General features: G+C 63.4%; 1 protein-coding gene across 4 annotated transcripts; it reads right to left on the bottom strand.

Annotated features, from left to right (window-relative positions):
• Window positions 1–1,696: 1,696 nt before the first annotated feature.
• Window positions 1,697–25,669, bottom strand: CSNK1D (casein kinase 1 delta). Of its 4 annotated transcripts, XM_054592895.1 has the most exons (10): window positions 25,292–25,668; window positions 19,666–19,776; window positions 9,978–10,126; window positions 9,375–9,603; window positions 8,948–9,118; window positions 8,507–8,655; window positions 6,494–6,665; window positions 5,837–5,976; window positions 3,204–3,267; window positions 1,697–2,159 (listed from the first exon to the last, which is right to left on the bottom strand). In XM_054592895.1, exons 1-9 carry the CDS (start codon window positions 25,365–25,367, stop codon window positions 3,235–3,237), a joined length of 1,230 nt encoding a protein of 409 aa, XP_054448870.1. In that variant the 5' UTR covers window positions 25,368–25,668; the 3' UTR covers window positions 1,697–2,159; window positions 3,204–3,234. The 4 variants fall into 4 exon arrangements, with proteins under 4 accessions (XP_054448870.1, XP_054448869.1, XP_054448871.1 ...); XM_054592894.1 differs by lacking the exon at window positions 3,204–3,267 and having other exon boundaries at window positions 25,292–25,669; XM_054592896.1 differs by lacking the exons at window positions 3,204–3,267; window positions 25,292–25,668 and adding an exon at window positions 21,095–21,113.
• Between the last annotated feature and the right edge of the window lie 2,128 nt (window positions 25,670–27,797).

Below are 27,797 nucleotides of genomic sequence, written 5' to 3'. Positions count from 1 at the left end.
AAGATGCGGGGTGGACAGCGCATCCGCCGGGCCGTGCATGCCTGCTCCCCGCTCCCGACACGAGCTCCACCCGCCTGCTGCAGGCCACAGGGAGCGGCCCTGGGGTTGCTGACTGGGGACCAAGAACCCCCCAGAGAGGTCTCCCCTCCCCCTCACCAAGCTGCCTCGCCCCTGCTGGCCCCAGGAGAGGGCTGGCCACCCTGAGTCTCACTCGGGGCACGACGAGGAGAGCCTGAGATGGTCGACACGCCTGGGAGGCCTGGCTGGGGGCCCAGTGCCATGCACTCCAGGGCGGGGGCCGGGCTGGATGCCAGTGCAGCGGCCCCACCCCGCCCTGTCCGTGGGCCCCACCAAGCGCCCACACCGATGAGCTGGGAGGGCAGGTGCCTGCACCCGGGCCCCTGGTTCTCACATGGTTGCCCACACCCTGACAACTCTCAGGCTGACGAAATAAAGACCACGTGCTGGGGGGAGGGGAGAAAGGTAGACGTCGTCACATATTTATTATTTACACGGTGTAGGAAATACACAAATACAGTGGTCACACAAATGCACAGGTCAGACACGCCACCGACATGGCTACAGACACACCATCGCGGCTCCGGCGGGCCGTCACAGGACGCGACACTGTCCACGGCCACACGCTGAGGACCCGGGCGGGGGGCCGCACGCAGCTGCCACACCTCCGAGGGGGAGCCCCAGCCTGCCCTGACCGCCCGGCCCCGTCACCAACCCGGGGCCCCGTGCGCCAACGCACGGCCGCCCGGCGCCCAGGACCGGCCCCCGAGGCTGCGGGGCAGGAGGGACCCGCACCCGAACCCCCGGCAGGCCCCCAGCCGCCTACGAGCTCTGGTTTCCAAACACCCCTGCAGGGGGGCGACAGACGGGGGCAAGCCCCTGCAAGTGGACACGCTGCGCCCGTTTCCCGAGAGGGGATCCTGTCCACTGGCTGCCACCGCCGGGGGCCTCTGCCGCGGCACCACGAGGGGACAGCCCCTGGGAGCCCTGTGCCCTGAAGGCCGTTCCGGTGAGAACGGGAGGCCTGGCCCCGCCGGCTCCCAGGCTCATGAAAGCACAACACACCCCCCAGGGCTTGCATGGGGTCCCCCGCTTCTGGCGCTTCCAAGGGAACCCCCCCTGACCGGCCCTTTCTGGGCAGACCTGCATCTGGGCGGCGAGCCCCACACTTGGTTTCGAGCACATGGCTGTTAGCGCACAACAAGGGCCGCCTGCGCCGCTAATATTTACAGTCTGTTCAGAAGCTGCCGCCAACTCCCAAGGCGCCGAGGCAACCACCACCACCAGCCAAGGGAGGGCACAGCCCCCGCCTCTGACGCCGCAGCCGGGAGCACGCGAGGCCCTGCTCGCAGCTGCGCCTTCCAACGGCTCCGATGGCTGGAGTCCTGGTGGCTCAGTGTATGGTCGAGAAAGACGGCCACACCTGGGTGAGGTCACAGGACACGGCACATGACACACGCACAGACACACACTGCACACACGTGTACACGTGACAATTTCTGGGACAACACCCCTCTCCACAGTGGACCATGCCCAACAGGAGCAGGTACATCGCCGGCGGGACGGCGGCGCCCGCCTCGGGCCACACAGAGACTCCACGCTGGTGTCCGAGTCGGGACTCTGAAGTCAACATCTTTTTTAAGACCGGAGAAACAGACAAGAAGAAACAATAAAAAGATTTCTTTACACAGATTTAAGCCAATAATTTTTAGCAAAATGATACAAAACTGTCAGAACCGAGTAGAAGGTGGTGGTTACAGCAGACTCGTCGGGGAGCGTGGAGTGCCACCGCGGCAGGCGGGCCGGCAGGCTCTGGAACGGGAGTCCGGCTCCTGCACGTGGCTTGCACTCTGCTTGTCTTCCCAGGCCCGTGACAACGAGTCCACATGGGGCCTCAGTGGAGCCCCGGCGGTGGCAGCGCTTGGAGTCTGTCCGGTTTAGTTTAGTTTGTTTCCCCACAGGCGGTGCTGAGTGGGTGGCCTGGAGAGCGCCCGGTGTCCTAGACCGGGGAGCGTCACTAGTAAAGCCATGTAACAGAGTAGATCAGCCATGCATTCACTGTCTGCCCTTCACAGCAAAAAGGAGAGTTCTCACCGGTGCACGACAGACTGAAGACCACTGGACGCCACCCGACCAGGAATCTGTCGGAGCCAAAGCACAGGACAAGGTCAGCATGCGGCCATAGGGCCAGGCCGGTCAGTGAGTGCCCTGAAGGAAGGGGACAGGCGTCGCCCAGCCCCACTCTGGACGCCCGCACCCCCAGCCGCTCCAGGAGCGCCCTCTGCGGCCCAGACGTGCGCTCAGCGGAACGGTGACAGGAAGACGGGGGGGGGGGGGGGGAGGCATGCAGGCGGAGCCGAGGAGCTCTGAACGGCAGGACAGAGCCCAAGCGGGAAGAGATACTCGCTCCCAGCCACCCGCCCCCAAATACTCTGGTGCTCTGAAACTGGGAGCCAGGCCTCTGAGGCACCGGGACCCCCATCCTTCGAGGGAGAGGTAACAAGCGGTTCCCCTGAACGCTCCCAGAGCACCGCCGTGTCCGAGCTGCGGCAGGCCCCGCGCGGCCGAGCCCAGCGGCAGCCCTCAGCGGAGGGAAGGAGCGGCCCGGCGCGGCCCAGAGGGCGCACCTGGGCGCCCAGCCATGCACGTCGGCAGGGGAGCGGGCGGCTGGGCCGAAAGGTTAGTACACACGACAGCAGGGACGAGATGTCGGGCAGAGACCAAGTTCGAAAAGAAAACAAAGCGAGGAAGACAGAAACGCAGAGGGAAGAGGGACGACAAAGCCGGGACCGCAGAGACCACAGGCGTCTCACACAGCAAGAGCGCAGAAGGCCCCACCAAGCGCGGCCACTCAGCGGAGCGCAACAGACACACGACCCCCGGCCGACACCGGGACGCAGCGGCTGGCGTGTCCGGGGGCCCCAGGAGCCAGGGCGCGGGCAGGGCTCCGGGTCCCGCAGGCACCCCGCCTGGGGACTCCCTGCGCTCTGCGGGCCCCTCAGGCTGGGCACCTGGCTGCGGGTGCTCTGGAATGTGCGCAAGGGGAGACCCGGACGGAGAGCCCTCGCTCTACTGCAGCGCCTGGCATGCGGGACCGAGCCGCCTGCGAGCTCCCACAGGGGCGAGGGGCCAGCCCCCGCCCGCCCGGGCGCCGGCTGCCTGGGGACGACCGTGCGCACACTCACCCAGTGCTGCCTTCCAACCGGAGACGCGCAGCTACTTGCCGTGGTGTTCGAAAGGAATGCTATTCTGAGGTGGGGAAAAGACAGCTGTTGGTACAGGGGCCGCTGGCTGGCCCAGCACGAGGCCTCCTGTTTCCAGACGTGTGTCCTCCACCGGGTCCACCGCCACTGACCGGGGTGCCTCCGAGGGGACCCCAGGAACAACCCGGGAGCTCCACCTCACCTTTTGGAAGTTGCCCCCAACCAAGAGCAGCTGCGGCTGCTCCTCTGGGACAATCTGCCACCACGGCCAACAAGGGGCCAGGGCAGGCCCCCTAACACCTCCTGCAGCAGGTGGGCCCGATGTCCAGCAGCTGCCCCAGGCCTCGCTCACTGCTCCCAGCAACCTCGGCTGGGGCGGCTGGGGAGGATGGCACCGCCCTGTGACACACGGAGTGGCCGTGTTTCCTCGTGGCGCAAGGGAAGAGGACAGGACCTCATCTGGGTGACAGAGCGGGGCTTAAAACTGACACAGGAGCAAGGGGCCTAGGGACCACACCAGCACTCCAACAGCACCGCTGCACCGAGACAGCCCCGCGCAAACTCGCCCACCAGGCACCCCTCACGCCTCGCGCTCCTTGGGCCCAACAGGCCAGAATGCACCCCAGGGTGGGGAATGTGGTCCTGAGGTCCTGAGCTGGTCCCGCCCCAGCTGCTGTGGAAAGGGAGGGGGAGCAAGGGGGGCGGCCGCCCTCCCGCGGAGCCCGAGCACACGGTGGCCGTGGGGTCGGGTCAGTGACGCAGAGGTGACGCCCCCGCGCCCGCTGCAGAGGGCCCTTTGACAGGTGGGCTGGCCACAGCTCTGAGCCCCTTTCTGCTGAGCTGAACGCCTCCCTCACCGGGAGTGACACTGGACGTGCCCCCTCCTCGAAGGCACAGAGGAGACGCTGCCCTGAGGGAGCAGGCGGGACACAAGCACAGCTGCTCCCCACTTCCTTTCTTTGGGGAGCGAGCACAAACCGAGGCCACAGAACCATGGAGGCTGGAGGAGCTCCGCTTCCTGCCTGCCTGCCTTCCAAACCCCCAGGACAGGCATGGGGCGGGGCGAGGGGGCCCCAATCACGCCCTTGGACAGCAAGGTCTCGCAGAGCCTCCCAGGGAGCGAGCACACTCACTGAGCACAGCACAACCCGAGGCAGAGCCGCGCCCACCAGGCCCAGGGCGCACAGCGGGACTCCCCCGGGGCCGGGCCCCTACACGAGGAAGGCCCTGAGGAGTCTGCAGGGCGACCGGGGAGGAAAGCCGGGGGGCTGCTTTGGAGGGGAACACCCCCAAATATGGTCCCCAGGAAGACCCCCGCGTCCTGCTTCTTTGGGGAAGAGCAGCGGAGAGCGCACGTGCAAGGGCCCTGGCCCACTGAGACCTCCCGCCTCTCGGCGCCTGGGGGACCTCCAATGCCCGCTTCCTCGGGGATCCCATACCCACCCGATGCTTTATTTTCTTAAAAAAAAGCTAACCCTCTTTCTTCATCTTTGCTGGCTGGGGCCCCCCCCCCAACACGCAAACGTCGAGTCCAGGCAGAGCCCCCAGAGCCCCCAGGCCCTGGGCATTGCCCCCGAAGTGTTCCGGGGCCACAGAGCCACCGCGTGCCCAGGTCGGGGTGGGCACCTGCTGAGTCACGGACTGCAGGACTTGAGGGGGAGGAAGCTCTGACGGCCCTGCTGTGCCCCGCGGTGGGGGTGGGGCTCGGGCTGGGAGAGGTCCAGGCTCGCTGCCCCAGCCAGACTCCTGCCTCCTCCAGGAGGAGGGAGAGCAGAGGGCCCGTGCGGGCCCAGCGGGGTCCTGGTCGGCGGAGCGTGTGGGAAGGAGAGCGGCGAGCAGCCTGCCTTGACCCGAAATGCCGCTCCCCCGCCAGACCAGCGTCCCGGCAGCCACAGGCCCTCCGCTCCCTGGGCTCCCCAGGCACCCCACGGAGCAGCCGTGGGAGCAGGCTCCCGACCGAACTGCCCGCCACGGGCGGGGCCCTGGAAGCGCTGGAGGAAGAGCTGCCGCGCTGAGGGGACAGCTGCGAGGCAGGGGGACAGCGCGGGGGCCCTGGCGGAGGGGGCGTGGGCGTGGGCGTGGGCCGCGTGACAGACAGGCGTGGCAGGCCTCTGGGGGACGCACGCACAGGGACGTCAAGGCGGGAGCCCTCCCCCACAGCCCATTACCAGGCCCCCCAGACCCGTCCCTCCGACACCACACCACCGACCACCGGCAGCGTCCCCTGTCCGCACCCAGGCTCTGCCCGGCAGAGGGCGAGGAAAGGGTCCAGGCTGGGGTGCCCACGGCCAACGCCTGGAGCCGCCGGGTGCCGCGTGGCGAGCACCTGCCCGGGGGTGCCGGCCTCCGAGGCCAGCTGGGGCCAGGCAGCAGCAGGGACATGGCCCCGGTCCCTGTCCTTGTCCCTGTCCCCGTGTGAGGCAGAGGGGCGGTGAGCCCCACACCCACAGAGCTGCTCCCGGAGGCTCTCGATCACGGGGACGCACAGGCAGCCGGGGACCGCATCCCGCATCGGTTCGAGCCCTTCACACCCTCACCCCGCTACGCCCGGAGCCCTAGGCCCAACGCAGAAGTCTGCGGCCAGCGTCCGGCCCCGGCGAGCTGGGCGCGCGTACCTGTGAGGTGGACATGCGGGAGGTATCTTGCCGGCCCGTGAGGTCTGAGGAGGAGATGTTGACAGGGGCGCCGCGGTGCAGCCGCATGCTCACTTTCCGCTCTCTCTCCACGCCAGACACGGGCCGAGGGGAGGTGTTAGCTGCAGGAGAGGGGGCACGGGGGTGAGGCCGCACGCTCCCCGCGAGGGCTCTGTTCTCGGCACGCGGCACGCGGCAGCCCCCCGCAGCCTGCACCTCCCTGCGTCCCACCCCACTGGACTCGCCGGGCGGCCACAGCCCGGAGGGCGCCCAGCCGGCTGCCCTGCTCCCACACCCCCGTGGTCAGGGCCCGCCGAGGGGGAGGCCGGCACGGGGGGCTCTGCTCACAGTGCCGTCGGGTGGGGCGGGGGTGGGTATGGCGGGCTGGCGGGGGCGCGCATGTCAGGAGGAGGGGAGAGGCCATGAGGCGGGTGTCCCCAAGGCGCCGCCTGATGTGTTTGCCGGCCTGTCCCCGCTCGGGAGTGAACACAGCTGGAAGGGGGGTGCACAGGCCCCCCGCCCCCGGTCTCCGCTCAGAGCTGGCTGCCCCTGGGGTCACATGCAAACAGAACGCCACTGCCTGCTGGGGCGGCTGGCGGGGGACACATGGCGTGAGCGGTCGGCCCCACGACCACTCACCAGTGTGTGAGGTAGGGGTGAGTGGGGTGGGAGCAGCCACTTCTTGTGTCCCCCTCAGCCGGCCTGAGGCCGTGGACGGGAGCCCGCGGGTGGCCGGGTTTCGGGAGTGTCTCAGTCGGTCCTCACGGTCCCGGCGTTCCCGCTCAGCGTCGTCCGCTGCCCGGCTGGCACCCTGGGAAGGCAAGCAGAGGGGGATGAACGGGGTCTGGTGAACACCCCAAGGCCCCGGCTGTCGCCTGAAACCTGAGAGAGCACCAAGCATATTTGGGACAAGTCCGCTGTGAAGCATCCAAGTCAACGGGATGCTTCTCCCTTCAAGAGAACACACAGCCCCCCAAGGCCTGAGAGTGGGGAGCGAGCAGCTGGGCTTCCTGTTTTCCCAGCGCAGAGGAGGAAACCCCGCCCACAGCCACAGCACCTCCTCAGCCGCAAACACCCAGCCCGCTGCGGGGCCCTCTGGCAACACTCAGCAGGGACAGGGACAGGGAGCTGTCATGACAGCTGGGGGAGTATCTGAGGGGCAAGCGTGAGGGGCGGCACTTGGCTGGCTGAGGGGTCCACTCAAGCAGACCCCAGGCCCCGGACGCACGCGAGGCCAGCGCACACAGCGCGAGGAGCCGAGGCGGTGGACTGTGGCACCAGCAGGCAGCTCTGCTGCCCGTGAGCAACGAGCCGCTGCAGGCGCCGCCTGTCACGCGGGACAGCCGGACGCGCTCACACACCAGCCCCAGCGCCACCGGGAGAGCCTGCAAACGGCAGCCCGGGGGCCGAACCCAGACACGCCGACCCCTGCCCGCGGTTTACCGGCGCCGCCCACGGCGCTGTCCGGCTGCCACCGAGGGGGCTGCGGCAGGCACAGGACTGCGACACTGAACTCGTTCCCCACGCGCCCCTCACAGGGAAGGTGTGCTGAGCCCTGAAAGGAACCTTCAGAACAGGGGGGCTTCAAGTGGCCCTGACGGGGTCCGCCCGGACGTACAGACTCTGCCCCCCCGCAGCGCCCCCTCCCAGCGCCTGGCTCTCCGAGGGCAGCGCGGGCTGGGCTGGGTCAGGCTGGCTCTGCCGGCAGCGCCGCGGCCCCGAGGTGGGGGTCAGGCTTCCTGTTTTGCACCCTCTGAAGAAGGGGTTCTGTTTCTCAGAGTTTGTCACCCTGGAAAAGTTCCCCTTTGTTTTAAAACTCATGACTAAATAGAGCAAATTTTTAACGGAAGAGGAACACCTGGACTTCTGGCCGTGCTGTCTGGAAGAGTTAAGTAACGGAACTCCCAGAGCCGACGCAGATGGGCGGCCTGTCTCAGGGAGAACAAATTAAAGTTTACGCTCTGACCCCCACACCCCTGCAGCACTTTTATGAGCAATTAATAAACAAACCGAGCCCTGGCTGGTGGGGTTCAGTGGATTGAGTGCTGGCCTGCAAACCAAAGGGTCACTGGTTTGAGTCCCAGTCAGGGCCCCGGCCTGGGATGTGGGCCAGGTCCCCAGGAGGGGGCGCATGAGAGGCAACCACCACACATGGATGTTTCTCTCCCTCTCTCCCTCCCTTCTGTCTTAAAATAAATAAAAGATAAAGAAACTGAATAACAGGGCCAAGATAAGACTCAACACCCAGGGCCTCCCCAGGCTGCTCACCATGGGGGTCCAGCGCCACGACACTCTAGGCTGATCTAGGTCCTATCAATGAAATGACCTCCCAATGGGAGGAGACTCAGCGTTCAAGTGGGAGCCCTGGTTCTGGGTACTGTGCACCTGTGGACACCCCACGCCTGACCTGCCTGCCCCTGCTGCCCCTTGGCAGCTTCTCTGCTTCTCGCAGCTGCTCGCCCTCGGGCAGACTGCATGGGCCCAGCCACGCAGCAGCGCCCGGCTCCCAGCGCAGCGAGCGGGCCCCCTGGCCTTGGACCGCGAACAGCTCGCCTCTCACACAGGGTGAGACCCCACCGGCCGGCGGCCTGCTGCTTGACGGGCCGTCTCCCAGCCGTGCTGAGAGGTCGGCAGGCTGGCGATGCCACTTACGAACTTGAGCATGTTCCAGTCGAACACATAGTCGTAGGAGAAGCCCTGGCGATGGAACAGGTTCCTGAAGAGCTGCCTCAGGTACGAGTAGTCGGGCTTGTCATCAAAACGCAAGGAACGGCAGAAGTTCAGGTATGTTGCAAACTCAGCTGTAAAATAACAAGAAACTGAGTTGACTGGCAACAGCCCTGACTGGGAACCAGCATGGCAACAGGTGACACCACTGTTTCCGGCCCCTGTTCCCACCCGGGGGCCACCCACGGGGCATTGTGGCTTCGGGAAAAGCCCAAGAAAAGGCAGCATCCCAGAGCGGCCTGGCCTCCCCAGGGCACCCGCCCCAGAGCCAAGAGAAGCGCCCTGTATCAGCGCTCACGACGCTGCCAAAGGAGAGCGGGGGGCCCGCCTTGTTCACCTCCCCGACCCGGGCCCCCGGACACTCACAGGGGTAGCCCTTGCACAGCACTTCGATGGGCGTGGACATCTTCTTCTCGCTGATGCGCTCGTACTTCTGCCTCTTGGTGGCAGCCTTCAGCCCCTGCCAGGGCAGGGAGCCCAGGTTGAAGTACATGAGCACGTAGCCCAGTGACTCCAGGTCGTCCCTTCGAGATTGTTCTGGAGAGAGAAGGGAAATGACCCAAGGTTGGCCCACACCAGTGGCACCAAAAACCACAGGAAAACACACATGGACTCTTTCCTGCCCCCAGCAGCTGCCCCAGACCCGCTGTCAGGGACTGGGACAGCCACCCCCCGGCTGCCTGAGGGCTGTCCTGCGCACGCCCGGCACCCCCGCGAGCCTCCATCTTGCCACCGCAAGTGCCGCCCACTCCCGGCCCCTGCCCACCAGCACCCCCCCGGCGACAGGGCTCACCAATGCCGAGGTGCGTGTTGATGGAGGCGTACCGCGCCGTCCCAGTGAGGTTTTTGTTCTCACGGTAGGGGATGTGCTGGTGGGTCCGGGCGTCCCGGTACTTCTTGGCCAGGCCGAAGTCTATGATGTAAACCAGGTTGCCCTTCTTCCCCAGCCCCATGAGGAAGTTATCTGGCTTCACGTCGCGGTGGATGAAGTTCTTTGAGTGAATGTATTCGATCCGACTGATCTGCAAGCCAAGCAGCAGAGCGTGGTCAACCCAACCGCAGCCTGGAGGCGGCTTCCGCTGGCGCCCAGGGCCCTGCCGGAGCCATTCACCTGCACCGCTCAGCCAGGGCGGGCGCTCGTCCACTGGATGGGACCCTGGCCCCGCTCCCCATCCTGGGCACTCCCCTCCTGCGGGCGCTGCGGGGGAAGGACCGCGGCCGGTGGCGGCAGCGCCCCCTCTGCAGCCCACCTCCGAGGTCAGGCCCACGTGGTGTGCTGTGCCACACCCACAGCGGCTCTCCCAACCCAGCCCGCCCACCGCTCCCTTCCCTGTGGGACAGGCGGACGGGGAGCAGCCTCGAGTCAGGCCCATCACTCCGAACCACGAACTCTCACCATCTGGTCGGCCAGCAGCAGGACAGTCTTGAGACTGAACTTCCGCGAGCAGAAGTTGAAAAGGTCTTCCAGGCTCGGCCCCAGCAGCTCCATCACCATGACGTTGTAGTCCCCCTCCGCCCCGCACCACCGGATGGTGGGGATGCCCACTGGAAGACAGATGGGCATCTCAGGTCGCCCGGGGTCAGACATCCGGGCACACCTGGGCTCGCACTGTGACTCTGACAAGGCTCAGGTGGACAGGCAGGTGCAGGACAGAGGAGGGGCAAGGGCGGGAGCAGCGCCCAGGATCCCATGTGATCGACATCCTCCTTTCGTGGGGCACGCCTGTCACAGGCCATGAACCAACAGCATGGGAGGTGACGAGCGACTGAAACCTGACTTTTAGCGAAGACACTACGATATGCAAGACGAAAGACACACAGGGCAGGATTAACAACAGACCTGACACTGTCAACTTCAAGGAATGTAACGTACAGCCACCGCTGACAGAGCCGTCGGAGCTGCAGTCAGCATGGGACAACTTCAAGCCACCAGCACTTCTGTAGCCAGAGCCCCCAGGAAAGAGAAGGGAGGAGGACAGGCGTCACACCGGAAGGAACAGCTGGATGGAGACGCTTAACCCACAGACCCAAAAAGCTCAATGAACCCCAAGAACGAGAACCATACAGAGCACCGCACTAGTACCCAGCAATCAGATCGCTCATCACCAGTGACGGAGAACATCTAGAGAGCAGCAGAGAAAAAAGACACATCACAGACTAAGGAACAAAGGCCAGGGTGACTGGACTCCCCCTCGGACACACGGAGGAACATCCTTCACGCACAGAAAAAGCTGGCATCCTACGAAGGAAGAGTTGCAAAACATCCCCAGCAAAGGCACACGAAGACACCTGCAGACGTAAAGCGTCACAGGTCCACTGCTGGAAGGCTGGAAACCGCCACACCCTGGACCCCTCGGACAAGGCGGCTCCCGCAGACGACAGCGGGCACGATGGCCCGAAGCGCAGGGGGCGGGAGGAAGCACTGCCGAGGGGACAGCGGCAGGTGGGGACGCACACGGAGAACCGCCCTCGGCCACCGGCGTCAGAGGGACGGCTCGTAAGCCAACAGAGCAGCTCACTGTAAGGGAAGTCGCTAAAAAGAAGTGCTAGGTTAATCCAAAAGGCGGCAAAAAAGGAGAGAAAAGGAAACAGGTGGACCAAAAACAAGCAGCAAGACGACAGGCTCAAATCCCACCGGTCACCGAGTACATCAAACCTAAGTGCACGAAGTCCTTCCCAGGGCCTGTGACTGTGAGCAAAAGGATGTGGGACGGAACCAGCTTCCCCCAGGCTGACCAACAGGAGCGAGGCCCAGACCCCGCACCAGGGCAGCTGGCGCCGCAGCGCGATGCGGGTGCCTGAGCACCCAGTGCAGTCCGACAGCCCCAAGTGAGCGAGGCACACTCTCTCAGTGGAGCTGGAAGAGCACGCGCCCCCCAGGCACGCTGCGCGCACACGAGGACAGAGGGCACAGGACGCACGTCAGCACCGGGGCGAGACAGGCTGCATCATTTCACAGGGAAAACGGCATCGGCTCATCGAGGGAAGGTAATTCCAAACGTGCAGCTGACAACAGAGCCCGGCACCACAGGAGGCCAAGCACCAGGGACAAGGCCGCAGTCCGGCCGGCACGCCCATCACTCCGCACAGCAGGGTCTTCTCTGCGCCCGGCGCAGTTACCAGGAGCCGCAGGGAGCACGAAGGCTCAAGTTGACCAAGTCCATTCTCAGACGACAGTGCCACTCATTGGAAACAGCTAACGGAGAGCTCTGAGCACTTCCAAAACATCTGGACGCTCAGCGATACACTTCAAGGACCCCAAGCGCCTGGCTGCCCCTGCAGCCCTCGCGTGAAGTCGCACCGTTCGGTCTCTCCCCACAGCTTCTGAGCTCCTATCCCTTCGCTGGAGCTGTCTTTTGCCAGCGTCCTTGACACCGTGGCCTGCTCACTGGTTGCTGGCAAGCAGGGTAACACCTCCGACACGGCACAGGCCTTGCTCAGGGTACCCACGTCGGACATGTCAGCGGCAGCAGTGGGGGTGACAGAGGACGGTGGCCGTCAGACGGGTGCAGCCCTCGGCCTCCGGGGCTTTCGGGTGAGGCCACGACATCGCAGAGCAGAGACAAGACTGCCCGGGGCGAGCCCTCTCCAAACTCCATCCATTTGGTGAGAACAAACGGCTGTTTCACATGCACACACTCTCTTCGATCCCCCACAGACCAAGGGAGAGATCAAAAAGGGGATTCGGGAGCATCTGGAACTAAATGAAGATGAAAACCCAACGCGACAGGATTTCTGGGACGCTGGCCCCGCCACACTCGGGAGTTCACAGCAGCTGAACCCCTGCGTTAGGCGAGGTCCATGGTCTCAGATTCCATGTGGAAAAAAGAAGAAGTTAAACCCAAAGCAAGCAGAGAAAATAACAGATCGCAGCAGAAATCAACGAAATAGAAAACAAGCAACTGAGAAAACGACTGTTCTTTGGGAAAATTTTTGATACACCTGACCAGACTGCCCAAGGAAAAGAGAGAGAGGGGACACAAACTACCAGTATCAAGAACAAGGTGACGTGCAGGACCCTACAATACGCGAAGGCTGAGACGTTACAGACCGCATCACGCCAGTACCTTCAGTGACCTGCACGAAATGGACGCCTTGCAGGACACCACCCCTAGAGCCACACGACGGGGGCAGCTTCTTAGAGAGGAGACCTCCCCCCATTTTGCCTGCATCACACCCCCAGGGGCTTGCCTAAGAGAAGAGGAAACCAATGCCCACACAGGGCCTATGCGAGAGCGGGCCGCGGCCGTTTGGAATGCTGGACTCCGGGAACGCCCGGCTCTGCGAGCAAGCGAAGCGACTGCGGGCCCAGCGCGCCTGTCCGGGCCACGCGGCAGTGGCCGGATTCCGGAAAATGCCAAGCGACCCGCCACGGGAGCAGCGTGGGGACGTCTGGGGGAGGCGGGTACGCCAACCATGCAGACCACGGCCACAGTTCCACGAGGCTGTGACCATGGCAGAGCCTGCCACGCTGGACACTTCCTTCAAACGCAGTTTCCTGCGCCTCAATAAAGCGGATTTAAAAAAACCAACCCGTTTGGCAGTCTCTCTCTCCACACAGCAGGCAGCCCCGAGGCGGACTCTGGGTACGGCGAGGCAGAGCGCCCAGCCGTCCGCCCGCAGTGGGTGCTCACAAAGCCTTTCCGCCGAGGCCCCCGCCCTGCACCCACAGGGGCGTGCTTCTGCCCCTTCCGGTCTGTTCCAAGGCCCACCTCCCGTCTCCGCGAGCAATGCTGCTGCGGTTGACGTGTGTTCAGACCGCACGGTGACAGGTCCAGGCCTGCGCGCTTCCCCAGCCGCTTGTCCCGGGCACGCCCCTCACAGCTTCCCCGACCCGGGGCCACGTTAGGGTCCTGTGCTACAGATGGCCCTCACAGTTCTGGCTAGACGGTTACTGAATCTTTCACCGCACAGATTTCCAGACTCCAGGCCACTCTGCACAGCGGCCATCCACTTGGGCTTGCCTGCTTGCTGGACCTGATCTCCTCGCAGATGCTATCGGCCAGGCTCCTTCACCAGGAGGTGCTTTCCTCTGCTATTTAGCCCCGGGTGCAGCTTCGAGGGTGGTGTCGGACCCTCTGAAGGGTGGTGTTTCCCTGAAGTTGTCTGCATGCACCAAGGGTCCCCATCTGAGCCCACCGACCAAGAGGTCCTTTTCCCCGTGAGGGCTCCTACTGCGTTCTCGGGGGGAGCTCAGTGCGCGCGCGCAGCGTTATGGATTCATGAACGCCCCCTCCCCACGTGGGGCCAACAGAGCCCCTCCAAGCTTGCCCTGTGTCCTCTGCACATGCCCGCCGGCCTCTGAGCGCTTCTTGCCTCTCCTCCCCTGGCCTGGAATGGGTCCCTTCTCTCAGCAGCCAGGGCTCCTTGGGGGACTGACATCCACTATCCAGACTGCTGTGGGCGGCCGCTCTGTACGGATGCTGGAGTCGCTCTTTGTAGGGCAAATGCCCCCCTTTCTCCAGGAGTATTTCAGTCCGCCTCCGCTCCTGGCTACTCTGAGTTCTCAAGTCTGCTGGTCACACTGGAAAGAAAGCCGTGCTAGGTCTGGACTGGGATCGCACTGACCCGAAGAGCTTCGAAGAGCGGACAACGTACTAAGTCTTCTACTCGAGGAACACGGAACATCTCTACTGGTAAACTCATCTAGGGTGCCCTCCAATAAAGTTTTAAAATCTTCCGCACGCAGGTCTCCCCTGGCCTAAGATTTATTGTTAGTCACCTACGGTCTGTATTTGACTATTGTAAACTACTTTAAGAATGACACTTCAGTTTCCGTACTTCTTGGGGGCAAGCAGCCACCGGACTAGGGTCCCGGGACTCCGGGCAGAAGATGAGGTCTGCGTCTGCCCAACAGCTTGCAGGCGGCTGTGCCAAGGCGCTGGGGGCCACAGCGGCTTCGCAGGCTGGCGGGTGTACGTGGGTTACTGCGACCACAGGGTCCAGCTTCCCGGCTGCACCTGCTGCGCGGTGGCCCTGCCCAACCCCCAGTGCGCTCTCGGAGCCCGAGGAGGCTGTTCACAGAGTGCGAGGCAGGGAGGCTGAGCTTTCGGAAACCCACCAAGGGCCGGGGGTCTCTCCGGCTCGGGCCCTGGCGGGTGCTCCGTCCTGACAGCAAGGTGCCAAAGGGGTGGACGGCGGGAGCCAGGCACCACAGCCGTGGTGGTCGAGACCTCCCGGCCAGGCCTCGGCCAGAGCACCAGCCACACGGCGGCCCAGCTCACAGGCAAGGCCACACCAGCCTGCTTCTGGGGAGGGAGAGGGCCACAGCCCCACCCCACGACGACAGCTAGCGATGGGCGTCCAAGGGGTGCGTAAAGAGAGAGGAAGGGCGGACACTGCCGCCAGCCCAGCCCCCGGCATCCCCCGCCCCCGCCCCCCGGAGGGGAGGCAGAGGCAGGCCAACCGCTTTCCGTGCAAGCACACCTGAGGGCCTCGGGGAGCCCCCAGACCTGCACGCTGTTTTGGGCTCTCCACACCCAGAATCTCCGGTTTTTGAAAGTGGCTTGGATAGATTGTTTTTTATTTTTTTTTAAGCTGATTTCCTTTCTTTTTCTAGGTTTTATTTATTTTTAGGAAAAAAGGAGAGAGAAACATCCATGTGTGGTTGCCTCTCGTGCACCACCCCCTGGGGACCTGGCCTGCAACCCACGCAGACGCCTGACTGGGAATCGAACCAGAGACCCTGTGGTTTGCAGGCTGACACTCAATCCACTGAGCCCCACCGGCCAGAAATTGTTTTCCTTTTAAAGAGGAACGTGAGTAGGAGGAATCACAATACCTGATGTGAAACTATATCACAAGGCCACTGCAATGAAAACAGTCTGGTAGTGGCATGAGAACAGACACATGCGGAACAGAATAGGGAGCCTGGAAATAAACCCAAGTCTCCCTTACCAATTAATATTCGACCAAGGCAGCATAAGCATAAAATGGAAGACTTGAATATAAAACATGACTCCATGCAAGCCCTAGAGGAAAACACAGGCAGTAAAATTCAGCTCTCCCTCGCAGCACTATTGTGGCCGATGGCCAGCCCAGGACCTGGGACACACAAGGGAAAGCCTAAACAAACGGGACTTCATGGAATCAAAGGGTGCTGCACGGCCAAAGAAAACAGCGAATGAAACGGGAACCTCTGTATGGAAAACGTATCTGCCACTGACGCCTCGGACACGTCTGATCTCCAAAACGTATAAAGAGCTCACAGGACTCCACTCCAGGAAGACAAACAATCCAATTTAAAAAATGGGCAAAGGACCTGAACAGACTGCAGGGAGGACAAACCGAGGGCCCAGAGACAGAGGGAAGACGCCCTGAGTCACGAGCTGTCGCAGAGGTGCGAGTTAAAGCCACAAACGAGATGCCGCCCCCCGTTACCAAACCAGCACCCCACGAGTGCTGGCAGGGTGCGGAGAAAGGGGGCCGCGGTGCAGTGCTGGCGGGCGCAGCCGGGCAGCCACTGCGGGGAGCAGCACGGAATTTCCTCAAAACACGACAAACAGACCTGCCTTCCGATGCAGCGGTCCCACTGTGGGGACTGTATCCCAAGAATCTTGAAACACCAGTTCAAAAGAACCTACACATCCCCATGTTCATAGCAGCGCTACTTACAACAGCCAAGTGCTGCAAACAGCCTAAGTGCCCACCAGTGAATGAGTGGATCTAAAACCTGCGGCACATTTACACAATGGAATACTACGCAGCAGAGAGAACTCCCGCCCTTCGCGACAGCACGGACAGAACTGGAGGGCATTGTGTTCAGTGAACTGAGCCAGGCGGCAAAAGACAAATATGTGCGATCTCACCTACAAGTGGAACCTAATGCACAAAACAAATGAGCGGAAACAGAACCAGAGGGGAGGGCGGCAGCGGGAAAGAAGGGGAAGGGTCTCGTGGAGGAACGCGAACAAAGGGCCCACGGACGACAGGGTGGGGACCGACCGTGGGAGCCGCGGGACGGGCAGGGGAGGGGAGAGCAACCGGGAGGCTGGGATGGCTGCGACCTACAGCAGCCAAGGAAGAACAGCGTGGATGCAGAACCGGGGCCTTTCCCGTGCCCACGCGAGAGGACGAGGCTGGAGAGCGGCTCGCCCCCTGCCCAGCCCTGCCCTGCTGCCCGGGAGGGGCTGTCCCGGGCAAGGCGGGGCCCCTCGGAGCCCCCTCTCGGGGTCAGGCGCCGGACCGTCCCGGACGGCGGGTCAGAGGCGCCCCGCTCCAGGCGCTGCTCACCAGGGAACTGCTCCCCGGCCCCACGCTCCCAGGCCAGCGGCACGAGGTGTGTGTGAATGACGCGTCCGGTGCATTTTAACTTTTTCCCTGATGTGAACATTCGGGCGCAGTGTTCCTGTGCTGCTTGTTCTCAGGCCTGTGAGCAATGGCAGGGCTGAGTCGGCAGCCGCTGGGGCCTGCAGAGCAGAACACGTTGTTCTGTCACCATGGAGACCACCTATCAGAACGCACAGCCCACCCATCCACCTCACGCCGCCAAACAGCAGAGCAGGCTTCTTGGCCAGTGTCCTCCGGAAAGCCCTGCGCCTTCAGTGAACCAGGACTGGGAGAGGCCAGGGGAGGGTGGAGAGGCTCCTGCTGCACCTCCAACCCCAGGGCACAGGCCCGCTTCGCCCACAGACCCTGCGCAGGACGGGGCCGGACCTCCAAGCGCAACAGGGTTTGTGTGTGTGTTTGCAAAAACACGAGATGGCCAGGACACGCTTTAAGGACACCCCTGTGCCCACCCCAAGCCGTCAGCGTGGCTCTAGGCTGCACGAAGCGAGGACGCAAACCCTTACCCTTCCACAACGCCGGGCGGCCCGACCTCAGGGCCAGGAGAGCCCAAGCGAGGCTTCCTCTGAGGCGCCCACGGCGGCTACGGAGGAAAGGGCTCGGTTTGCACGCTGGGGGTTCGTGTGTCAGAAAGGGCGGCGTGTATGATGCTGCGTCCCCGTTGCCCCCACTGACGCCTCCACTGTTGAGGCCTTAGGACTTCACGTCACTGATGTGGTGACCGACCACTAGGCTGCCTGGCTGGTGCAACTATAACATGTTGTTTTCTCCATGTTCTTTTAGGGTTGTGCTGTTTCCAAACTTCTTTTTCTACTGGGAGAATCGCCAGAGCATCTTTGACAAAAGGTTCACATCGGTCAAACGACTTGAAACCCAGGCTTGCCCGAGGGGGTCACAAGCCACCTTTTCTTCATTTTGTCCTTGTTCCCTATGTTCCCTATTTTTTTTTTTTTTTTTTTTGGACCAGGTCTGTCCTAAAAACTGACTCCTACCGCCCTGGATGGGTGGCTCAGATTGACCCAAGGCTGTAGCTCAATCCCTGGTCAGGACACGTACAAGAACCAACCAATGAATGCATAAGTGGAACAACAAACCAATTAAATATTTCTCTAAAATCAATAGTTTTTACAAAAAAAAAAACAAAAAAAAACAAACAAAACCCCACTTCCACCAACGCTCGACACTGACGTGCGTTTACGTGTTCACCCGACTCCCCCTCAGACCAACGGGGGGCAGCCCCCCCCGGCCAGGCGCGCCGCCCAAGCAGCGACCCAGACAACGCTGTCGTAAAAGCCACCTGCGTCCACCAGCTGCAAGGAGGCCCGAAACTTTGCAGAGGAAGAGCCACAGGGTGCTTGCTGTCCCCAGCAGTGACAAAGCGGCCTTCAGCACCCGCAGGAGATGCCTTGCAGAAGGCTGCTCAGCGGCAGACCCCCTGCTCTCTGGGCAGAGTGGGCTCCTCCCTCCGCCCTGCCGGGCCCAGTGTGGTCTTGGTTGACAAGTTCCCAGAACCTCCCAGAAGGGTATGCTCAGCGCTTCCAGGCACAAACATTCTCTACAACACGCCTCACACCCGGTGGCTTGGGATGGATGCAGCAGCGTCCCTACAACACACCCCGCACCTGGACAGCCCCAAGTGTGCATCTTGAACTGGGGGACCCCATCTGTGTGGGGAACAGCAGAGTCGCAGGAAGACCAGGAGGCGGCACCGCGCCTCCCACCGCAACGTCACGGACGTTGTGTCGGCCACGGGCGCAGACAGTTCTGACCCTCCTGACCTGGGAGGGGGTGCCGCACTGCGCCGTGTGTAGGGGGCCCCGCAACCAGGGGCGGGGGGCCCAGACGTGCCGGTCCTTGAAAGCCCACCAGACTTCTCAGTTGGGAGGTTTTATGCCACCCCCAGCACCAGGCTCCTTCCCACCGTAAAGGCCACGTCCGGAGTCACCTTGTTCTATTTGTCACCACTTCCAAAGCCGCCTTCTGCTGAGGCCGCCAAAGGGCAAGCCCCCTGGCTGGGTCCTCGGCTGGCCTCTCCCTGAGACAACAAGGGCCGGACAGTTTTCATCCGCGTGCCAGCTGAGGGCCTCTCTGGTCCCACGGAACACAGGCTGGGACGCACAGACACCCCCGTACAGGGTCCCCAGGACCAGCCGTGCTGCTCTCGGTCATCACTCCACAGAGACACACGTGCTAGGCGCGCTGCCTGGCACTGGTGCCCCGCAGCGGACCAAACCCGGCGGAGCTGCAGGCCGAGGCCCTGGGGCCCTGCCCCCGGAGCCTCGCTCATGCCCTTGACTTGCCGCAGCATCTCTGAAACTGAGTTCCTCCCCAAACCCCCCCCCCCCATTAGTGAGACGATCTTAAAGTCCAGGGAAGTCTACAAGTTAGATTCTGAGATCACAATGAGCGCCCTCTGACATCAGGCACCCTGAGGCCCAAGGGGGGACTTGGGGACAGAACTGGGACAGTAGTCGCGCTGCAAGAAGCCGTAGTAGTTTCCCTCAGAGAAGTCTGAAGGCACCCCCACCCCCAAAGCCGTGAGCACCGCAGGGACTGGGCGGGAACACACATGGCACCAACAGTGCTGGAGCATCCGAGCCCAAAGCAGGAGCCTCGGTCTTCCTGTTGAACGGGGCCTTCTGCAGGCCCATCGGTCAGAATCTGAAAGGACCACCCGGCTGGGTCCAGGGTGTGAGCATTTTACTCCCTTTCCCGAAACAAACCAGAGACTTTGATTCAGGATGCAAGCCCCCCACCAAACACCCCCAGTTGTCTTTTTTAACAGGTAAAGGCCATACCTCCTCCCTGCATCATTTTGTAGATTTTGCTCTCAATGTGGAGCTGAGGGTGTTTGGTTTTGACACATTCAAGCTTGATGGCAACTTCTTCTCCTGCAACAATGTCCGTACCTTGCAGAGAAAGAGAAGCACAGCATTAATACCTGGGGCCCACTACCCCACCCACAGTCACAACACGCCAGGACACAAGCACGCCCCGCTCTTCCCAGGACCAGGGGACAGTCACACTCCTCTCCCGGCCAAGAGAGGGTGCCAGTGGTCCACGAATCCCGTGGACAATTATCCTTCTGTCCCCTTCTCAGGCGGGGAATTTGACATGTTGTCGGGAAGCCACATTCGGTGGGCATCACCCGCCTCTGCAGGAGCCCAAGCAGCTGGCAGCGCAAGGGGACCCAGAGAAGGCCGGTGGAGTCTCTGCGCAGCCCCCCATGGTTCCTACTCCCAACTTTCTGATCACCCTATTGGTCAGCCCCAGGGTGACCCTGTGTGCTCCTGTGTCCCCCAATGCTGCCAGGATAAACACAAGGCCTCAGGCCACCCAGCCCAGGGACCCGGTCGCTTACCCCGGACACCTGAACCAGAGAAGGTGGGCTCAGCTCCGGGGCCGCGACGCTCATCGCTGGCCCGCGGCCACCACAGGTTAGGCCAAGGGACACTGCTAGCGGGCGGGGGGGGGGGGGGGGCGCTCAGCAACAGGACATCACTTTGCATTTCCTAGTCACACCAGACCAGGAGGGTGGACTCCACCTGCACAACAGGCACCTGTCACACGCCTCGTTAGTTTTGTGCGAAAACTCGTAATACGTTTGCTATTACACCCCAATTATCAGCCCATGAGTTTAAAGGTAAAATTAGGACCTTTTATTTATAAACACGTTATCTCTGTTTCCCCCATAAGACCTACAAACGTGACAGCCACCACCCTCCACAGCACACGCCAGAGTCCCTGTCTGGCCATACCCGAGCAGCTTCAACTACAGAGACGCACGGACAGCGCTCCGTCCTGCCTCTGGCTTTCCCCGCAGGCGCCCGCCGAGCACCAAACACTGTGACCGCCCCAGGACTGCGGCTGTGACAGAAGTGCCACTGGCGGCTCCAGCAGCCCAGACAGAGCCCGGGGCGCTCCCTCCCCCGTCCTTGGTGCCTCGGTCTCTCGCGCCGTCTCTGTGTAACTGGGAGACCAGCAGTGTTTCCTCAGGGAACTGTGGGGACAAGCAGAGTGGAGGTGACAAAGCCTGCTGAGACTCCCAGATGAAAGGCAGGCACAGTCAGCAAGCACCGCAACAGCGACCCACCTGCGGCAGTGCCACCTGCTGACACTGACACCCAGGAAACGCCCAAGGACCCCAAAGACCGCGATCGCCTTGCGTGGCTGCATGGGGTGCAATCACCCACGTGCCGGGCGCAGAGGGAGCGCCCACCGTCTGACCTCGCAGCGGCGTCCGGGTCTGAGGGCTTCACTCCCATCGCAAAGACTCTCGGGCACCAAGAGGCAGACACACCTGCCTGCAGTTGGCACAATCTACCCAATTACCAGAGAAATGACTTCACCACAAAATTTACTGTGCGGAAGAAAAATGAACTCAGAGTTCCTGTGAGGACCTGGAACTCTGACCTGAACGCGCCGGCCCAGGAGGAGCGGGTGACTCATCTCTCCAGTGACATCAGCACCCCACAGGCTTGTCGCTGCCGCCCAGCCAGGACGCAGGCCTTGCCCAGACAGACGGCGCAGGCCTCCCTGGCTGGCGACCGACCAGGCCCGCGCCTTTCAGAAGGTGGGAGCACCACCAGCTCCACTCGCTGGGCTGACAAAGCAAACACAGAGCGCCAGCCCTGCACCACGGCGGTCTGCGGACACACGACCGGGGCAGCTCAGGGCACACCGGACCCCTCCTCCCATCGTGGGGCCCCCTCCCCGGACTCCACCTGCACCTGGGGCTTGGAGGTCGCCCCCCCCGGAGTGGCTCAGAGAGAAGGGCCGCGCCGCTGGGGGCGATGCTGGGCGGCAGGGCCCAGGTCTGCGCGCGCCACAGAGACAACCCGGACGTCAGAGGCCGCCGGGCAGGAAGGAGGCCCCAGGTCGGCCGTGCTGCCCCAAGCCTCGTCCTCCAACTGCCACCAGTGCAGGAGGCAGCGCGACAGAGCTCTGACGACAACGTGCACTGCTGCAGCGTTTTAATCTCATTTTGTAGAAGTGTCAGCCTGTAACAAACTGGCAATCACAAAACCTGGGGCTTCACAGCAGGTAACTTTTAGAACTACTCCTAAATGGAAGCAGGAATTTAAGATACCAGTGCACTCTGGTTCCAGACTCAGAAGTGAAAACCCGGGGGCCTGTGAACGTCCCCGCGCCGCATCTCTTCACGCGAAGGCTCTGCAGCTCCCCAGCCACCTCCACTCCTGGGCTGCAACCCTGCCCCTCAGGAGGTGACGGACACCTGTGTGCAGACACAGGCCAATGCTGTTCTAGGGAAACAAAACTTGAGTCCCTGAAGCTGAGCAGACAAGGCAGACGGTAACCTAAGTGAACCAACGCCAGTCCTGGGACGGGGCGGTAACTGCCCCCGAGGAGCGACATCCACGAAGAAACAGGGAGAGGCCTCGGGCACAGCAGGGCGAAGGCCACGCACAGGGGACTGCTGCAGGGCAGCGGAGGCAGCGCCGTGACCTCTCGCGGAGCACTCACGCCATCACCCTCGGGGACGCAGGTGACGGCGGATGCTGCATGAGGGTGAGCGGCTGTTCTCCCCGCCGACCGGCCGGCCAGCCAGCGCTTCCAGCCCTTCCTGCGCGCGCCACAGGGGCGTCAAAGTCGGCGAGGGGAGGCAGGGAAATCCGACACAAAGAGGTTCCTAAACTCCAGCGCCCGAACAGGGTGTTTGTGCATGTTATTGAGTCTTCTGATCACGTGATGGTCCGGTACCAAAGCCAGCAGCTGGCAGGACGAGAACCTCCATGCTGACACCTGGAACGGGGGCGGTCCCAGGCCCCGGCTGCCAGCCTCCAGGAGACAGACACGGAGGAGAACAGAGCCCCACGAGAATGGGGCTCACGCTGCCCCCCGGGGCTGGGCGCCCGCAGGGGCTCTGGGGACACGGCTGAGCTTTCCGAGCAGCACGTGTGCCGACCATGGCACCACCACGCAGCCGGGGGCCCCTGGGCACACGAGGTCTACGCAAAGCACACTGGCTCTGCCCGTTTCAAACGCTATCTACACGTGAGAGGCGCCCTGCCAGCAAAGCCAAAAAACGTCACGTCACCTCCAGCCCACCAAGGGCCGAAGGATGTGGGAGCTGAAGCTGAGGGCGGCCCAGGAGGGACAGGGCTCGCCTCCCCCTGCATCAGGTATGGCGGCCTCCTGCTGAGTGTGCATGGCTGCGAGGGTCTGTGAGCGCCAAGGCCCTCCCGGCTGGCCAGGGCCTTCGGGACCTGGCAAGCTTAGGGGAGGCAGACTTAGGATCAAAGCCACACGTTTTGGGGTCTGTGGCGGCCCAAGTCCAGCACATATACTTTCTGAAGCCCAGGCAATGAAGAAACACCCCCAAGAGACCACCCTCTTCGACGCTGCAATTTTGGGCAGGGCACAGTGCCACAGGACCGTGTCGGCGCAGCAGGCCGCTGGGAAAACAGGCCAACCCTGGGCCTTCCTGGTACACAAGGCCCTCTCCACGCTGAGGACGGCCTTGCCCTCCTCCCAGCTTCAAATGTGTGGAACCACAGAGGGTCCCGGGTGGACATCCATGACCCCAGACGCCGCTCAAAACAGGGTGACTCCCTGGAGGAGTCACGAGCAACTGCAAAGCAATGCACAGAACGACAGGCCACACTGACTCTCGAGATGAAGCCCCGACCTCTTAGGTAACGCCTCATCGGTGGCCCTCACAAACAGAAAAGGGCCCCGCACAACTGCCCTGCGGGCGACGCAGTGCACCCCACGCTCCTCGGGCCTCACCTCTGACCCTGAACCACAGCGGATGGTCAGCACGTGCAGGCCCGCCCTTCCAGCCAGAGCTGGCTCCAGCCAGCAGGCCGCCGAGCCAACGCCGCGGAGGAGGCCCTGCGGATCCCGTCCCAACGGGCGCCCCGTGTGGGGTTCCACAGCGTGGAGCCTCGGTCCACCCCCCAGCGTACACACGCGGAGGCCCGCCTGCCCCATCTGCACCTGTGCACCCGGCAGGAGCTGAGGCCCAAAGACTGGAGAATAAGCAAACAGGGTCCCCACAGAGCTCCCGCTTCCCACAGCATGAGCTCACCATGCGACCCCTGAACCCGGCACTGGCACAGTCTCAGCCGCGGGCACGCAGAATTTCAAACTCCCTACTTTTGGTGCCTGCGTAAGGGTCGCTAATGGGTTGGCTTTTCAGTCCACCTCCTAGGTCCCAGGTTAAAACTTCTGCCAAAACCCCACTGTTCTATAAATAAGGCGAACAGCTCGCATTCACGCAGCACTCTGCCTCCCAAAACGGTCCTGAGAATGCGGCCGCTAACTGCTGAACATAAATATTTAAACAGTAAAATCCGAACGTCTCCAAAGTGTGTTTTACTCAGCAGGATGGCAGGCGGAAGCACGGGGTCAAAGGCAACAGCGTGGCGTGGGACGGGGCCGCCCTGCAGGGTCAGGAAGGAGGCCCCCAAAGCAGCTGTGGACTCCCACCCGGGCGAGGCCCGCTCCCCAGGTGACAGGAGGGGGCGGAGCACACGCCCCGCCGTCCGCAAGGCGCGCCCAGCGGCGGGCTGCCCGCCCCCGGCCGGTCCTGACCCTCCGGGCAGGTACACCAGCCAACAAAACCCAACCGCAGGGCAAGTTCACCCCCAAACTTGCGCAACAGCAGTCCCTCTGCAGCCACCCCGCGGGCCAGCTGGACGGTCCCCCCCCGGGGGGGGCTCGCACACAATCCCCGAGAAAGGCAGCCTTTCTGAACGCCCGGCGTTGAGGTGCCAGCCAGCCTGGCATCACACCTGCGCCCGTGCGTGCGCTTTCCCCGTGAATCGGAACAGTCCAGAACATTCCCGCCGCCCGCACTTTCCAGCTCTACCCCGAAGCCTCACCGCAGCCACAGGGACGAGCTCGCGCGGACAGCGCGGCCCCTCGCCTCCGTCCACCGCGGCCGGTCTGCGGCCGGTCTGCGCGCCCCAACGGCGCTCCGAGTCCAGGCCCCCGGCGCGGAACCCGGATGCGCAACACGTCCTCGGCCCCCGCGCGCCCGGGCCCGGGCTGCCCGGCCCGGCCCCCGGGCCTCGCCGTCAAGGGCAGCGGGGGCCGCGGGCGCCTCCGGCCGGCCCGGGCGTTCCCGGCCGGCCGCACGTGCGCAGGACGCGGGGCCGCGCGCCGCCCGCCGCCTTTGTCCGTCTGCGGGGCGCCGGCGCGGGCAGCGGGGTCTCGGGCCGACCCCGGCCACCCCGGGCACACGTTGGGCAGGTGCCCCCGGGGGCGGCGGCGCGGCCCGACCCGGAAGGAGCGCAAGTTCCTGTCTAGTAGCTGCGGGGCCGGCAGCCGGAGCGGAGTCCCGGGGGGAAATTGCGGGGAGCGGAATGTCCCGGGGGTCGACCCGGGCCGGGTCCCCGCGTCGGGGCCGGGCGAACTCCGGTCGGGGGCGGCCCCGAGCCCGGGGGACGGACGCCTCACCGAGATAGATGTCTCCGAAAGAGCCGCTGCCGATCTTCCGGCCCAGCCGGTACCTGTTCCCGACTCTGAGCTCCATGGCGGCGGCGACGGGCCCGGCTCGCTCCTGCCCTCCCGGCCGCTTCCTGGGTCTGAGCTCGGGGAGGCGGCGCCGCTGCTGCCGCTACTGCGGGTCCGGCTGCCGGCTCCGCCCCCCTCACGGCCCCGCTTTCACCATCGCTTTCCGGCCGCCCCGCCGCGCCCAGCGCCACAATACGGGGCGGATGGGACAGTCCGAGCGCCGCCGCCCCTGCTCCGGCCCGAGACGGCCCCGCTCGCCCTCTCCCCGCCGCGGATGGACTCGGATCTTCCGGGCCTAATTCCCCCTTCAGCTGCCTGAAGGAGCCGCCGCCATCGCGCTGTGACGTCACTTCCCCTAGCAACCCGGGGGGCGGGGCCGCGCTGCTTCAGGGGCGGGGCCGCGCTGCCCCAAAGGCGGGGAGGGGCGGGGCGAGCGCACTCCGGTGTCCTCGCGCGACCCCTAGACCCCTGGCCAGCCCCCTCCTTTCGTCGCCCCCGCCCGGCCCTTCCAGCGTGCAGGCTCTACGCTTGCCCCGGCGTGGCCGGCGGCTCCGGGCGGCAGACCCGGGACAGGCCTGCAGGCATCGCGCTTTCCCGGAGAGGGAGAGGGGACCGAGCCCGCCCCTCAGGCTCCCGGGACCCGCGCCCTCGGACTCCGCAGGAGGAGGGCCTCTCGTCCCGGGCCAACGCCCGGAGAGAGTGACACAGGCCGGGCCACGGGGGCCGCAGGGGTGCACCCCGGCCTGGTGCCGACCCCCCCCCATGTCCTGCACACTCAAACCTGGGGCGGAGGAAAGGCACGTGTCAGACCTGGAGGGTGAAGGTGCAGCTACCACGGTTTCAAAGGGCGAGGCCAGAACTGCCGGGCTCCCATCCCTCTGGAGACCGAATCACCGTGTTCAGAACGGCGTTTTATTGCCTATTATATGTAATCGTATTACGACAGCCAAAAGTCCAAGCAACCCCAGTCTCCGTAATGGGTGAGTGGATAATGCAAGTACGGCCAGTCCATACAGTGGAGTAATTATTACCCAGCCATAAAGGAATCAAGCACCGGAGCTGCCACGTGACTGAGCCTCGAAAACGCTAAAGAAGCCAGACACGAAGGGCCCCCCTACTGTATGATTCTCGGCCTGGGAAGCGCCCAGAACAGGCACATCCACAGAGACGGAAAGCAGATTAGGAGCTGGTGAGGGGCTGCGGAGGGACAGCGGGTGGGCGCGGGCGCTCCTCTTCCGGGGCCACGGAAACTTTTCAGAACTCGGTAAAAGTCATGGTTGTACAGCACCAGGAATGCACAGAAGCCACCGAACCGTGCACTTTGCAGCAGCCCTGGCCCGCGTGGCTCGGTCGGCCGGAGCGTCGTCTCATAACTGAAAGGCTGCGGGTTCCACTCCCGGTCGGGCAACACCTAAGCTGCGGGTCGGTCCTCAGTTCTGGCCCAAGCGCATCCAGCCCTGATCTGGGCGACCAACGGATGCGTCTCTCTTGCATGGAGGTTTTCCTTTCTCCCTTCCTCTTTCTCTAAAAGCAGGGGGTGGGGAGGGCGGGGAATGTTATCCTCGGGTGAGGACTAAAAAAATTGCTTGACGGTTAAAATGGTGAATTTTATGTCACAGGAATTTTACTCCATTTAAAAAAACCGTAGGCCCTGGCTGGGCAGCTCATTTGGCCAGGGCAGCATGGGGAGGCGCCAAGGTTGCTGGTTCCACCTGCGGTCAAGGCATATGCAGGAACCAACCAATGAGCCCCTGCTGGCGTGGCCCAGTGGATGAGCACCGGCCGGCTCACCAGAGGGTCACCTCTTCAGCTCCCAGTCAGGGCACAGGCCTGGGTTGCAGGCCAGGTCCCCAGGCGGGGCCTGCGAGAGGTAACCAATGGATGTACCTATCACACATCGACGTATCTCTCCCTCTCTTTCTCCCTCCCTTCCCCTTTCTCTAAAAATAAACAAGTAAAATCTTTAAGAAACAACTGAAATGTGTGTTTAAAAAATTTTTAAAAACCCACAGAGCACCCCTGGAGACTGACCCCAGATTCCGGGCTGGGGTCCCGCAGGGCCCCACCTCCCACGGGAATGACTGCAGTTCCCGAGTGCAGTGGCGGGTCTGCCCAGGCCACTGCCCCGGCCGCCCCTTCCTCGGGTGAGGCGTCTGTCCCCCACCTTTACTCAGCGAAGCCCCCTCTGCCTCCCGTCCTCAGCGAAGGACACTGCTCTGGTGCCCGTGGTGCGCCCACAACAGACATGTCTGCACAGGAGTGGCACAACCACCGCCTTCAGCGGCCGTGGCTGGGAGGCGGGTAACTCAGCTTCCCAGTGCCTCTGCTTTCTCACCTGCGAAACAGGGATGAGCGTGTCAAGCCCCAGGGCTGTGCAGGCGGCTAATAGGTCACTCACACTCGGCTCAGAGCGGGGCTTGGAAACAGGTCGGTGCTGTGTAAACATTCG

The sequence above is a fragment of the Pteronotus mesoamericanus genome, unplaced genomic scaffold (assembly GCF_021234165.1).
Source record: "Pteronotus mesoamericanus isolate MK-2021 breed Mesoamerican mustached bat unplaced genomic scaffold, CSHL_Meso_final scaffold_408, whole genome shotgun sequence".
Lineage (NCBI taxonomy): Eukaryota > Metazoa > Chordata > Mammalia > Chiroptera > Mormoopidae > Pteronotus > Pteronotus mesoamericanus.
Note: the sequence above shows the minus strand (reverse complement) of the source record. Positions and strands in the feature narration are given on the sequence as shown.